Genomic DNA, 14,279 nt, shown 5'->3' with positions numbered 1-14,279 from the left:
GTGACTACCAAAGAACAAACATTTACACGAATGAGAAACTTCAAGCTGGAAGTATTCATGATGGCCATATAAAACACAAGGTCTCACGTTTCACAGGCAGTCAGTTATTTAGGTTTAGATCAGCTGGACTAAAGAAACAAATGCTCAGTGATACTGCACTTAAACCACTCAACTCCTGCTCAAACATTTAAGGAAAGCATTGGAAATCAAAGACCTACAACACAACGCTTTGTGAGAAGATGAATTATTCTAAACACTGTCAGTTCAGAAGTAACGTTGGCTCGGTCTTTGCTCCGCAGATGCTGGCAGACCTGCCGAGTTTCTCCAGCTATTTCTGTTTCTTTACTGTCGGAGCTCACCTGGGTCTACAACAGAACTTTCTCCTGGATCTGGAGGAGATAGAGGTAAGCTGGGTTGGAAAGAGAATGAACATAATATTACACATCAGTAGCATTTCCTCCAGGCTTCTTTGGTCATTTGGCAACTGTGGTCATTATGATTGCACTATTTCTCCACTTGTGTTTATTTCAAGCTGTTTCCTCCTCCTGTCATCTAACAGTTTGCCAATTCCAAGCCTGTTAAGAGCTGCTCTGACTCAAAAAGCTTCAGTTAAACGATAATAGCAAACATTCGGCAATATGAGACACAAACATAACTTATGAAAACAACCGAAGAACCGCAGATAGTGGAAATCAGAAACTAAACAGAAATTACTGTTGAAGTTCTGCTTCCTCTTGGACTGGATTTCTATTGTATTCTTTTATCATTAACCTTTTTTTCGCTAAAATCAGTTCTGAAGAAGGGCCACTGGACCTGAAACCATTAATTCTGCTTTTTCTCCACAGATGCTATCCGATCTGCTGAGTTTGTCTAGCAATTTCTGCTTTTGTTTGTGAGTATAACTCATTCATCATTTGCATAATTAAACTTTGATAAAATAGTAAAATGTTGCCGCATAAAACTTTTGAAACATATGTCTTTGATTGATACTGACGTAGATAATCTATTGTTTGCACTGAACCATGATTGTGTACTTGTGCACTACTATTGGTGGCAGGTTTAATGTTCGTACACAAGGCCTCCATCCCCTCATCTTCTGGATCTTCCTCAAAGACCTATCCACCCACCCAATCTTTTCGTTCATGTTTCTAACTCGATTTTATATTTCCCCCTCAATCACCTCCTCCATAAAAATAGCCTTCTCAAATCCCCTCTCTTCAACCAGGGTGCATTTATGTTTCTAGGAGAAAGTGAGGACTGCAGATGCTGAAGATCAGAGTTGAAGAGCGTTATGGTGGGAAAGCACAGCTGGTCAGGCAGTATCCGAGGTGCAGGAGAATCGATGTTTCAAGCATAAGCTGCATAAGATGCATAGACTGCACTTCTTCAGGGCAACTGACCACTACTTTCTCAAGGGTAACAGGGATGGCAAGGAAATCAAGACTGGTATCATAGCAATTACAGGAATCCTGATGAAAGGCTTATGCTTGAAACTTTGATTCTCCTGCTCCTCGGATGCTGCCTGACCGGCTGTGCTTTTCCAGTGCCACATTCTTTGACTATGTTTATATTTCTGCGAAACTATGGAGAGAGAAACACATCACGATTTGAAAACTATCACGTCTACAGCTCATAGGACCACGCTAGATTTTAGAAAATTAATGAGGGAATATTCTCTCCTCTCAAACCTAGTGGAAGGGTAGATTTTTCAACAGCATCTCCAAAGCAACGCTTTTCACCATCAAGGAGGACAAGAACGGTATGTGTAAGGGAACACCACCAACTGCAAATTCCTCTTCAATCCAAACACTAACCTGATTTTAAAAATATCTTGTTCCTGCACTGTTACTGACAGAATACCTTCCCTGCATAGACTGCACTTCTTCAATGCAACAAAGCTGGCAAAGAAATCAAGACTGGTATCATAGTAATTACAGAAATGTGGCTCAGGGATGGGCAGGACTGGCAGCTTAATGTTCTGGGATACAAATGCTACAGGAAGGATAGAAAAGGAGGCAAGAGAGGAGGGACAGTAGTGTTTTTGCTAAGGGATAGCATTACAACTGTATTCTCCTGTTCCTCGGATGCTGCCTGACCGGCTGTGCTTTTCCAGTGTCACACTCTTTGACTATGTTTATATTTCTGTGAAACAATGGAGAGGGAAACACACAACTTGAAAACTATCATGTATCGTGAGCTACAGCTCACAGGACTACATTGAGATTTTAGAAAATTAATAATTGCAGGAAGTACATCCAGGGAAGTTATTTGGGTGGAATTGAGAAATAAGAAAGAAATGATCACCTTATTGGGATTGTATTATAGAGGAGAAAGCGGGGCTGAAAATGTGTTGCTGGAACAGCGCAGCAGGTCAGGCAGTATCCAGGGAACAGGAGAATCGACGTTTTGGGCATAAGCCCTTCTTTTATAGACCCACTAATAGCCAGCAGGAAATTGAGAAACAAATTTGTGAGGTGATTTCAGTTTTCTGTAAGAATAATAGTGGTGTTATGGTAGGGGATTTTAACTTTACAAACGTAGACTGGGACTGCCATTGTGTTAAGGGTTCAGACGGAGAGGAATTTGTTAAATTTTCTGAGTCAGTATGTGGATGTACCTATTAGAGAAGGTGCAAACTTGACCTACTTTTGGGAAATAAGGCAGGGCAGGTGACTGAGGTGGTAATGGGGCAGCACTCTGGGGCCAGCGACCATAATTCTATTAGTTTCAAAACAGTGATGGAAAAGGATAGACCGGATCTAACAGTTGAAGTTCCAAATTGGAGAAAGGCTAATTTTGACGGTATTAGGCAAGAACTTTCAAAAGCTGATTGGGGGCAGATGTTCACAGTTAAAGGGACGACTGGAAAATGGTAAGCTTTCATAATGAGATAACGACAGTCCAGAGACAGTATATTCCAGTTAGGGTCAAAGGAAAGGCTGGTAGGTACAGGGAATGCTGGATGACTGGAGAAATTGAGGATTTGGTTAAGAAAAAGAAGGAAGCATATGTCAGGTATGGACATGAGAAATCAAATGAATCCTTAGAAGAGTATAAAGGCAGGAGGAGTATACTTAAGAGGGAAATCAGGAGGGCAAAAAGGGGACATGAGATAGCTTTGGCAAATAGGGTTAAGGAGAATCCAAAGGGTTTTTACAAATACATTAAGGACAAAAGAGTAACTAGGGAAAGAATAGGGACCCTCAAAGATCAGCAAGGTGACCTTTGTGTGGAGCCGCAGAAAATGGGGGAGATACTAAACAAGTATTTTGTATCAGTATTTACTCTGGAAAAGGATATGGAAGATATAGAATATAGGGATGTAGATGGTGTCATCTTGAAAAATGTCCATATTATAGAGAAGGAAGTGCTGGATGTCTTGAAATGCATAAATGTGGATAAATCCCCAGGACCTGATCAGGTGTACCCTAGAACTCTGTGGGAAGCTAGAGAAGTGATTGCTGGGGCCCCTTGCTGAGATATTTGTATCATCGATAGTCACAGGTGAGGTGCTGGAAGACTGCAGGTGGTACCATTATTTAAGAAACATGGTAAGGACAGCCAGTGAACTATAGACTGGTGAGCCTGATGTCGGTGGTGGGCAAGCTGTTGGAGGGAATCCTGAGGGACAGGATTTACACATATTTGGAAAGGCAAGGACTGATTAGGATTGTGCATGGGAAATCACGTTCATGAACTTGATTGAGTTTTTTGAAAAAGTAACAAAGAGGATTGATGAGGGCAGAGTGGTGGACATGATCTGTATGGACTTCAGTAAGGTGTTCGACAAGGTTCCCCATGGGAGATTGGTTCGCAAGGTTAGATCTCACGGAATGCAGGGAGAACTAGCCATTTGGATACAAAACTGGCTCAAAGGTAGAAGACAGGGTAATGGAGAGTTTTTTTCAGACTGGAAGCCTGTGAGGATGGGTACAGGGTCCACTACGTTTTGTCATTTATATGAATGATTTGAATATGAGATAGGAAGTATAGTTAGTAAGTTTGCAGATGACACCAAAACTGCAAGGGTAGTGGACAGCGAAGAAGGTTACCTCAGATTACAATTAGATTTTGACCAGATGGGCCAACGGGCTGAGAAGTGGCAGATGGAGTTTAATTTAGATAAATGTGAGGTGCTGCATTTTGGGAAAGCAAATCTTAGCAGGACTTATACACTTAATGGTTAAGGTCTGAGGGAATGTTGCTGAACAAAGAGACCTTGGAGTGCAGGTTCATAGCTCCTTGAAAATAGAGTTTCAGGTAGTTAGGATATTGAAGGCAGCATTTGGTATACTTTCCTTTATTGGTCAGAGCATTGAGTATAGTAGTTGTGAGGTCATGTTATGACTGTACAGGACATTGGTTGGGCCACTTTTGGAATATTGCTTGCAATTTCTGTCTCTCTTTTATCGGAAGGATGTTGTGAAACTTGAGACGGTTCAGAAAAGATTTACAAGAATATATATAGTAAGAGTAGTGCCAGTTTGGAACACTCTTCCTGAAATGGTGGTAAATGTTAATTCAATTGTTAAATTTACATATCAGACAGACACATTTTTATTTAGCAAGGGTAAAAAGGCATATGTCCTCAAATCAGGCATATGGAGTTAGGACACAGATCAGCCATGATCTTACTCAGTGACAGAGCAGGCTCGAGGGGCTGAATGGCCTCCTCCTAATCCTAGGATTCTCCTTGACCATTACCTCTTTGGCAGAGCTTTCAGTTAATTGTACTAGTATTTCTTCATGCTGCTCAGCAACAAACTTCATCCCAGTTAGAATTATTTACATAAACTCTCGCTGTTGTAAGGATAGTTTAACAATGGGTTAGTCTACATTATGTTTTGTGGGATGCGCCTGCTTGCATCCAGGAGTAGCAAAGGCCTCCATAGCTGGCTGTTCGCTTGGTGCACAGCAGTCGATTCTTTACAGCAGCCGACAAACAAAAACTGGGAAGGGTTGTTTTGTTTGTGGGAAGTGGGTGTCAGTGATTGAGGTAACATGTATGGCCCATCCACAACGATGTTTTGAATCAAAAACACAATCAGGCCAATCTCAGAAATGACAAACCAGGAAACGGAGTCACGTCTCCTCTTCAACTGAGGCAAGCTCATTACCTCAAAGTGCCAATGTGTATTCCTTGAATACTGTGTCAATGGCTTGACTTCCAATGTTTGGATTCTGGATAAGTAGTCATAAGTTTGAATTGAACTCAGAGTTATGTTGTTGGTCCCACATGCTGCATTAATATTACTACACCATTTACAGTGAACATTTTCAAAAAGAGCTGAACTTAAATGAAAAACATCGGGTTGGTCAAGAGTAAAATAGGATCTTGATCAGATGGGCCAATGGGCTGAGGAGTGGCACAGAGTTTAATTTAGATAAATGTGAGGTGCTGCATCTTGGAAAAGCAAATCAGAACAGAACTTGTACAATTAGTGGTAAGTTAACACTCCTGGGGAGGGTTGCTGAACGAAGAGACCTTGGGGTGCAGGTTCATAGTTTCTTCAGAGTACAGTCACAAGCAGATAGGATAGTGAAGGCAGTGTTTGGTACGCTTTCCTTTATTGGTCAGAGGTATTGAGTATAGGAGTTGGAAGGTCATGTTGCAGCTGTACAGGACATTGGTTAGGCCACTGTTGGAATTCTGGTCTCCTTCCTATTGGAAAGATGTTGTGAAACTTGAAAGGGTTCAGAAAAGATTTACAAGGATGTTGCCAGGGTTGGATGATTTGAGCTACAGGGAGAGGCTGAACAGGCTGGGGCTGTTCTCCCTGGAGTGTCGAAGGCTGAGAGGTGACCTTATAGAGGTTTGCAAAATTATGAGCGGCATGGATAGGATCAATAGACAAGGTCATTTCCCTGGGGTGGGGGAATCCAGAACTAGAGGGCATAGGTTTAGGATGAGATGGAAGGATATAAAAGAGACCTAAGGGGCAACGTTTTCACACAGAGGGAGGTACGTGTATGGAATGAGCTGCCAGAGGAAGTGGTAGAAGCTGGTACAGTTACAGCATTTAAAAGGCAGCTAGATGGGTATATGAATAGGAAGGGTTTAGAGGGATATGAGCCATATGCTGGCAAATGGGACTAGATTAGGTTAGGATATCTAGTCAGCATGGACGAGTTGGACTGAAGGGTCTGTTTGCATGCTGTACATCTCTATGAGTTTACTGAAATAATTTTATTTTTTAGATTAGATTACTTATAGTGTGGAAACAGGCCCTTCGGCCCAACAAGTCCACACCGCCCCGCCGAAGCGCAACCCACCCAGACCCCTACATTTACCCCTTACCTAACACTACGGGCAATTTCAGCATGGCCAATTCACCTGACCTGCACATCTTTTGGATTGTGGGAGGAAACCGGAGCACCCGGAGGAAACCCACGCAGACACGGGGAGAACGTGCAAACTCCACACAGTCAGTCGCCTGAGGCGGGAATTGAACCCGGGTCTCTGGCGCTGTGAGGCAGCAGTGCTAACCACTGTGCCACCGTGCCGCCCACAAATAATGTTCTGCAAAAGACAGGAATCTACATGAATTATACAAAGGTAGGAAGGAAAGACCACGAAAGGGAAACAGAGCATGTAATACAACCGCTACATGCCAAAGGTGATTTCTTTTGAGTTTAAAGGGTATTCAGGGAGGATGGGTGGTCAACGATTGTCCCATTGCCTTAGAAATACGAATGTATGGAAATGCAACAGGCTTGCGATATATTTAATGATCACTTCAATTAATGTAAAGATAAAGTCGCCATAGTATTACCAGACAATCAGGCTGCTCTCTCATTAGCGAGACACAATTGGTGGTGGTTTAACCTGAGAGTCACCAAGCCTCAGGCATGGGGGAGGTAGGGTGTCCTACCTGGTAACCTCAGCTGGTGTAGCATTTGAACAGGCATCACAAATCAGCTGCGCAGCCATCTGAGCTAACTGACCCTACATATATTGAGAAATATGTGCAGCAGCTATTTAAACCCATTAATATTTTAAGAAGCTACAGTAAAGTCTGGAAAACACAGGTAATACAGAGTGGCAGAGGTCAGAGATGATTGTCTGATGTGGTCTGAAATATATAAGGGACAACTTTTTCATGCAGAAGGTGGTACGTGTATGGAGTGAGCTGCCAGAGGATGTGGTGGAGGCTGGTACAATTGCAACATTTAAGAGGCATTTGGATGGGTACATGAATAGGAAGGGTTTGGAGGGATATGGGCCGGGTGCTGGCAGGTGGGACTAGATTGCGTTGGGATATCTGGTCGGCATGGACAGGTTGGACCGAAGGGTCTGTTTCCATGCTGTACATCTCTATGATTCTATGATAGATGCATGCAGAATATGATGACTACAAAAATATTAATATTTGACATTTGGTTCTCACTACAATAAGACACTGCACAAAGATGGAACAACATAAAGAACAAGTTTCGAGATTTTAATACAATGAAATGACAGGTGGCAATATTTCAAAATATCATGATCACCTTTTACTCTGCAGGTCACCATGAGATCATTACATCGTTAAATAACCATCTCAATCATTTGCTTATTGCTACCAAAACATTGTTGCGGAAGGGACCACTCACTGTCTGCTGAATGGGCCCGGTTCCGCCAGTGCTGCTGTGAGTTCTAAATCAGCTGCAGACATCACAGTTTAACTAACTTGCTAAGGAGATGACGAAGGTTCCAAAATTTCTGGTCAGAAGACACTCAAGTACTGTGGTCAGACAAGGATGCCTCTAATATCATGTCACTTTCATTCATTTCCATTTCTGTGAAAAGTGGGGTGTCTTCGTGGTGAGCCTCGGTACTTGCTACCTTGCTCTGCTGGGGTGATGTATCCAAGGCCATGATGCCACTCTCCTCAAGGGGCTGCCTTTCCAACTCAGTATCACACTCCCTCTCCTCCCAGGAGGGGCAAATCATTTTCTTGATCGCTGGTGCCTTCATTGTAGACATGTCGAGCTCGTAGCAACCAAGTTTCTCCTTTAACTCAGTTCCTGCAATGAAAGGAACATTTTCCTCTGAGACACATGAATAAAAAACATGTGGTTTGAGTAGCTCTTTTGAAGAGCCAGTATAAGTACTGTGGACTGAATGGTCTTCTCCAGTTTGTGTGTTCCTGTTTTCTACCATTTGAAAACACAGAAACAAACTAATTTCCAATCATACTACCAAGCTTAGTTTGAATATTAAACAATTACTTCACTAAAGGTGTCAAAAATAACGTGGTTGATGTTTCAGATACCACAACTCTTCTGTAGGATAACTAGGGATGGACTATAAATACTAGCCAGGCCAGTGATGCTCACATACCAGATTGATTATAAAATGAATGATCCCATGACATTATTTGAACTGGAGATTCTCCCAGTGCCCTGGCCAATATTAGTTCTTCAACAAATTCGAATAGTGTCTCTTTACATTAAGTATCTCAAGACCTCTGTGGCATGTTTCGATTTACCCAGTAGAATTCTCTAGAGGTCATCCTTTTTAATTCATACTTTCCCAATGGTGCATCGTGTACTCTAGGAGTTTACCCACGACCAAGTGAAAGTAGTCTGTGATGGCCTGACAAATCTCTTTGCCTTACCTTGTACATTTGCATTTTCTAGTCCTCTACCACAACTCTTGTTTCTACAGAATTATTATTACCAGGTCTCATTAGTGCACATCAGATTGCCTTTTCTTCTGAGACAGAGGGCTGCAGGTTCAAGCCTCACTCCAGAGACTTGAACCTATAATCCAGACTGACACACTCCCAATGCAATATTGAAAGAATGCTGCAGTCAGTGGTAACGTAATCCAGACTTGACATTAACTAGAGGTTCCATCTATGTACAAAGGGGGCAGTATTGAAGATCAAGCAGAACCTTTCTTCCTGGTGACCCAAATCCACCACCCCAAGTAGACGAGCTTGTCACTTAACACTTGGTTGCTGGTGGGATCTTGCTGTGCACAGACTGCCTGCTGAGTTTTCTGCATCACAATGACAACTACACTTCTTAAATGCGTAAGTCAAAAGCATTTTTGGGTGTCCTGAGATTGGAAAGGCTCCATTTAAATGCAAGTCTTTGTTTTTGAACTTGGCATTGCTTAGGAGCTTGAAATCCAAAAGAAAAATAATGCTTTGATTTAACCAAGAACAGAAAACATGGCAGTTCATAAAACTGCACAACTTTCTCTAGGTGTGTTAGAGGTGAGCAGTGTCGTACTGTGGAAACAGGCCTTATTGATCAAGAGACTGGGAACTAAGTGCTAGTGCAAGAATGAAACACAGTCAGAAGTCACACAACATCAGGCTGTAGTTCAACAGGTTTATTTGAAATCACAAGTGGGCTTCACCTGACGAAGGAGCAGTGCTCCGAAAGCTTGTAATTTCAAATAAACCTGTTGGACTATAACCTGATGTCGTGTGACTTCTGACTTTGCCCACCCAAGCCCAACACTGGCACCTCCACAAAGAATAAACCAGACATTGACAATGGTTTAAAATTGTGCAGAAAGCTTTAAGGTGGTTGCTTACCAATATAGGCATCTGCACTCCCAATGTACATCTCTATGCAATGACCAAGCATCGTAACTGAAAAAGTATCATCTCTACGCAGACCCAGAGCCTGCAAAACAAAACGAAATATCAAACTCAAACTGTTTCCTCCATTGGAATGAAAAAGCATTTATTTTACTTTAAAAAAGGTAGCTCCAGTCATCAACTGGTTTAAAATGTGATTTAATAATATGGGTGTAAGTTTGAGAGAGAAGCCATAGACAATTTAGACAGTTATCTTCCAGAGATGGAAAGATTTATTCTGTCAGGGTGGATGTAGGGAAGTGTTAATGGGAGAACTGGAATAATGGTTACACACAGACAAATAATTCAACAGTTTATATTTTCCTTCCTTCACACTATTCACACGGCTTCCAGCAATGTTTTGCTTAATCTTTATTGCCTTTGAGAATGTTCTCATGAACTACATTTTCATTAGCTGCAATCCATCTGCCATAAGTATGTCCACAGGGCTGTTGGGAAGGGAGTTCCTAGATTTTGATCCAATGACAGTGAAAAGATGATATAATTTCAAATCACGATTATGCATGGCTTGTAGGGGTGCAGACTGTGGGAAATATAGTGTGTTTTGTGATACTGTACTTCCCATTACACTGATTGTAAAGACAGAAGTTTTGCAAGGAGACATGATTCACTGGGTCTCTGTAGATAAATTAACCCTCCCTTCCTTCCCAGATTTAGTCTGTTCATACTGTAATGCTCAGAGGTAGAATCAAGGTCTGACAACACTCAAAATCAAAGGTTCTGTCAATGCACTTTTCACACACCATCCCTCACCCAATATCCCCACAAATAATTATACAGTAGGATCCCCTCCCTAGTCCCAGGTAAGGATAACATGCAAACACAGGGCACCACCCAGTTCCTCTTTCAATAACTTCAGATGAAATACACAAAAAAAAAATCACATCTATCAGTAAAAGGGGTTAAATAATTTGGCAGCTGGTAGATCAATTCACGGTTGTGTTTTATATCTTAAAGTTGTTCAAGCAAAGAAAAATCATACCGTATGAAAATAGTTGATGGCGCTCTCAAAGTTTCCCATGAGACTCAGCACATAACCGATAGCAGAATAGGTGCATGCATTCTGAGGAATGAGGACCAGAGCCTGGTGGTGATAGTCTAATGCTTCATCATATTTCCTAAAAAGGAAAGAAAGGATTTAAAGCAAGCTTTCAGAATTATGAATGATCATGCCTGCACAGACATACTTAATATGAAGCAAAAACTAAAGTCAAAAAAATGTATCACAGAATCTTACACATCAGGAGACCATTGCGTCTGTGCCAGCTCACATGTATTCTTTTCCCCTGAAGCTTGGAAGTGTTTCCTTTCCAAGTTATATAGCTGAAAATGTGTTGCTGGAAAAGCGCAGCAGGTCAGGCAGCATCCAAGGATCAGGAGAATTGATGTTTCGGGCATAAGCCCTTATAAGGGCTTATGCCCGAAACGTCGATTCTCCTGCTCCTTGGATACTGCCTGACCTGCTGCGCTTTTCCAGCAACACATTTTCAGCTCTGATCTCCAGCATCTGCAGTCCTCACTTTCTTTTCCAAGTATATACCCAATTACCCTTTGAAAGTTACTGCCGAATCTGTTTCCACCACCGTTTCAGGCAGTGCATTCCTGATCACAACAACTCAATGGTTTAAAACAAAAGAATTCTCAGCTTGCCTCTGGTCCTTTTGCTAATCAATCTAAAATCTGTCCCTCCCACCAGCTGAAACACTACTTGTTCAAATTCTCTTCACTAAAAAGGAGAACATCATCAGATTCTTCTGTTTCTTTACATAACTGAAGCCACTCAGCCCTGATACCATTCCAGCCAATTATCTCCAAACCTTGGCATCTTTCTCAAAATACATAGTCCAACATTAGACCCAATGCTCCGTAAGAGAGAGTCCGGACCATTCTAATGTTCACATTTGGTAATTAGCTGCTGGTCGAAAGTAGCTAATCATGTCAGTCAAATATTAAAGCGACTCAAGCAAATTTATGGCTTGATAGTTTAGTGCAGTTATGATAGTAGATGAAAATACTGTCATTTCAAACAAAAATGATAAATTTTTATTAAAGAGGGGATTCACTTTGTGAAAAGGGATACTGTTTCCAGACATTGTTAGATGTGATTTTATTGGAAATGTCAATGACCCAAATACACAATAGGCTTCTGAGTAGTGAAACACTTGAAAGACCAGTTAATGGTTAATCATCTAATTGAGTGTTTGAGGGTGGTAAAGACAACTAGGAGAAAGTGAGGATTGCAGATGCTGGAGTACCAGAGTTGAAAAATGTCATGCTGGAAAAGCACAGCAGGCCAGGCAGCATCCGAGGAGCAGGTAAAGACAAGCCAGGGAACTATAGACCAGTGAGCCTGACATCGGTGGTGGGCAAGTTGTCGGCGGGAATCCTGAGGGACAGGATATACATGTATTTGGAAAGGCATGGGAAATCATGTCTCACAAACTTGATTGAGTTTTTTGAAGAAGTAACAATGAGGATTGATGAGGGCAGAGCGGTGGACGTGATCTATATGGACTTCAGTAAGACATTTGACAAAGTTCCCCATGGGAGACTGATTAGCAAGGTTAGATTTCATGGAATACAGGGAGAATTAGCCATTTGGATACAGAACTGGCTCAAAGGGAGAAGACAGAAGGTGGTGGTGGAGGGTTGTTTATCACACTGGAGGCCTGTGACCAGTGGTGTGCCACAAAGGTCGGTGCTGGGTCAGCAAAGAAGGTTACCTCAGATTACATAGGGATTTTGATGAGATGGTCCAATGGGCTATGAAGTGGCAGGTAGAGTTTAATTTAGATAAATGCGAGGTGCTGCATTTTTGGGAAAGCAAATCTTAGCAGGACTTATACAATTAATGGTAAGGTCCAAGGGAGTGTTGCTGAACAAAGACACCTTAGAGTGCAGGTTCATAACTCCTTGAAAGTGGAGTCGCAGGTAGATAGGATAGTGAAGAAGGCGTTTGGTATGCTTTCCTTTATTGGTCAGAGTATTGAGTACAGGAGTTGGGAGGTCATGTTGCGGCTGTATAGGACATTTTTGGAATATTGCATGCAATTCATGTCTCTTTCCTATCGGAAGGGTGTTCTGAAGCTTGAGAGGGTTCAGAAAAGATTTACAAGGATGTTGCCAGGGTTGGAGGATTTGAGCTATAAGGGAGAAGCTGAACAGGCTGGGTCTTTTTCCCTGGAGCGCTGGCTGAGGGGTGACCTTATAGATGTTTATAAGGTCATGAGGGGCATGGATAGGGTAAATAGGCAAAGTCTTTCCCTGGGGTGGGGGAGTCCAGAACAAGAGGGTATAGGTTTAGGGTGAGAGGGGAAAGATATAAAAGAGACCTAAGGGGAAACCTTTTCATGCAGAGGGTGGTACGTGTATGGACTGAGCTGCCAGAGGAAGCGGTGGAGGCTGGTACAATTACAGCATTTAAAAGGCATTTGGAAGAGTACATGAATAGGAAGAGTTTACAGGGATGTGGGCAAAGTGCTGGCAAATGGGACTAGATTATTTTAGGTTATCTGGTCAGCATGGATGAGTTGGAGCGAAGGGTCTGTATCTGTGCTGTACATTTCTATGACTTGATGTCTGAGAAGGTAAGAAATGGCATCACAATTCCCCAACAGGGACCTGAAGATCATGGCAGCCAGGACGGTGCAGAGAAGGTGCATCCCTTTCTCTGAGGGACGGTAGAGAAGGCCTTGCTGACAGACCCTGGCAGCCTGGTCTGAAGTCACCACCTGGACATTGCGGCCTTTGTATGGAGCATAAACCAGCAGTACTGGAAGAAAGGTAATGACCTTCTCTGTTTCACTAAGATGGCAGTCTCTTCTCTCTGGTACCTCTCATTCAATTGGTCTGCTTTATAATGAATGAAAGGAACTCAATCAGATTCTCTGTTACAGGTTCTTTATTGTAAACCACACGTCCATACACCACAGCATCAGAAGCAATGAAGCAAATAAACACTGACTTGTGAGGACTGAGTCTCATGTGAACACACTAAGGGAAATACTCACTTGAGTTTTCTACATACATGCCCTAGATTATTCATTAATGGTTCCCATTTATCAACAGTCACCTGTGAAAACAAAAACAGACAAATCCATTAATATTAGAGAGAAATCAGAAATTCTACAACATCAGGATGTAGATACAACCACATGGACACGAAATGAGAAAGCAGTCCTTGAATTTTCAATATGAATGCAGCTCAAAACGAAACAAATGGAGAAGGGGACCTCCCAAATTTCCATGGCCAGTTTGATATGGCAGATTCAGTGCAGACCTAAGTGCATGAAGAAACAAGTCAGTGTTGGTGAGGATCTAAAATTGGAATTTAGGCAACAAAATATGTAGATTTTTATTTCAACAAAATGGTTTCTCGATTTAAAAGAATACTACAAAATGGCCTGTAAACCATACTGCTGATTTGCAGAATTAACTTGCGGTTCAAAGATAAGAGGACAATAGAGTTTTCATAAGATGAATACTGACACATTAATTGACCATTTGAACTAACCTTGAACTAATACATGGCATGACAATTTACGTAAATTAGATATCCTTCTTAAAGAAAATATCATTGGATTAACTTGCTGTAAATCATGTCACCTTATTATATGTGATTGGTCTTTCTTGTAATTAAGGCTGTACTATTTCTTAAAAAAACATATAAATAATGTGTAA

At 41.8% G+C, this 14,279-nt stretch overlaps 1 protein-coding gene across 1 annotated transcript in view; it reads right to left on the bottom strand.

The window, feature by feature from the left end:
• Positions 1-7,428: 7,428 nt before the first annotated feature.
• cdc16 (cell division cycle 16 homolog (S. cerevisiae)) overlaps positions 7,429-14,279 on the bottom strand; it is a 69,534-nt gene continuing 62,683 nt past the window's right edge. The window contains exons 15-18 of the mRNA XM_043691247.2: positions 13,610-13,671; positions 10,582-10,717; positions 9,534-9,624; positions 7,429-8,007 (exon numbers count right to left, since the gene is read on the bottom strand). Of these exons, the coding sequence (XP_043547182.2) occupies positions 7,718-8,007; positions 9,534-9,624; positions 10,582-10,717; positions 13,610-13,671 (579 nt within the window). The 3' untranslated portion in view covers positions 7,429-7,717. The remainder of the gene's footprint in view (positions 8,008-9,533; positions 9,625-10,581; positions 10,718-13,609; positions 13,672-14,279) is intronic.

This window comes from Chiloscyllium plagiosum, unplaced genomic scaffold (genome assembly GCF_037043375.1).
Source record: "Chiloscyllium plagiosum isolate Xiang-an unplaced genomic scaffold, Cpla_swu_hap1 HiC_scaffold_6, whole genome shotgun sequence".
Classification (NCBI taxonomy): domain Eukaryota; kingdom Metazoa; phylum Chordata; class Chondrichthyes; order Orectolobiformes; family Hemiscylliidae; genus Chiloscyllium; species Chiloscyllium plagiosum.
Note: the sequence above shows the minus strand (reverse complement) of the source record. Positions and strands in the feature narration are given on the sequence as shown.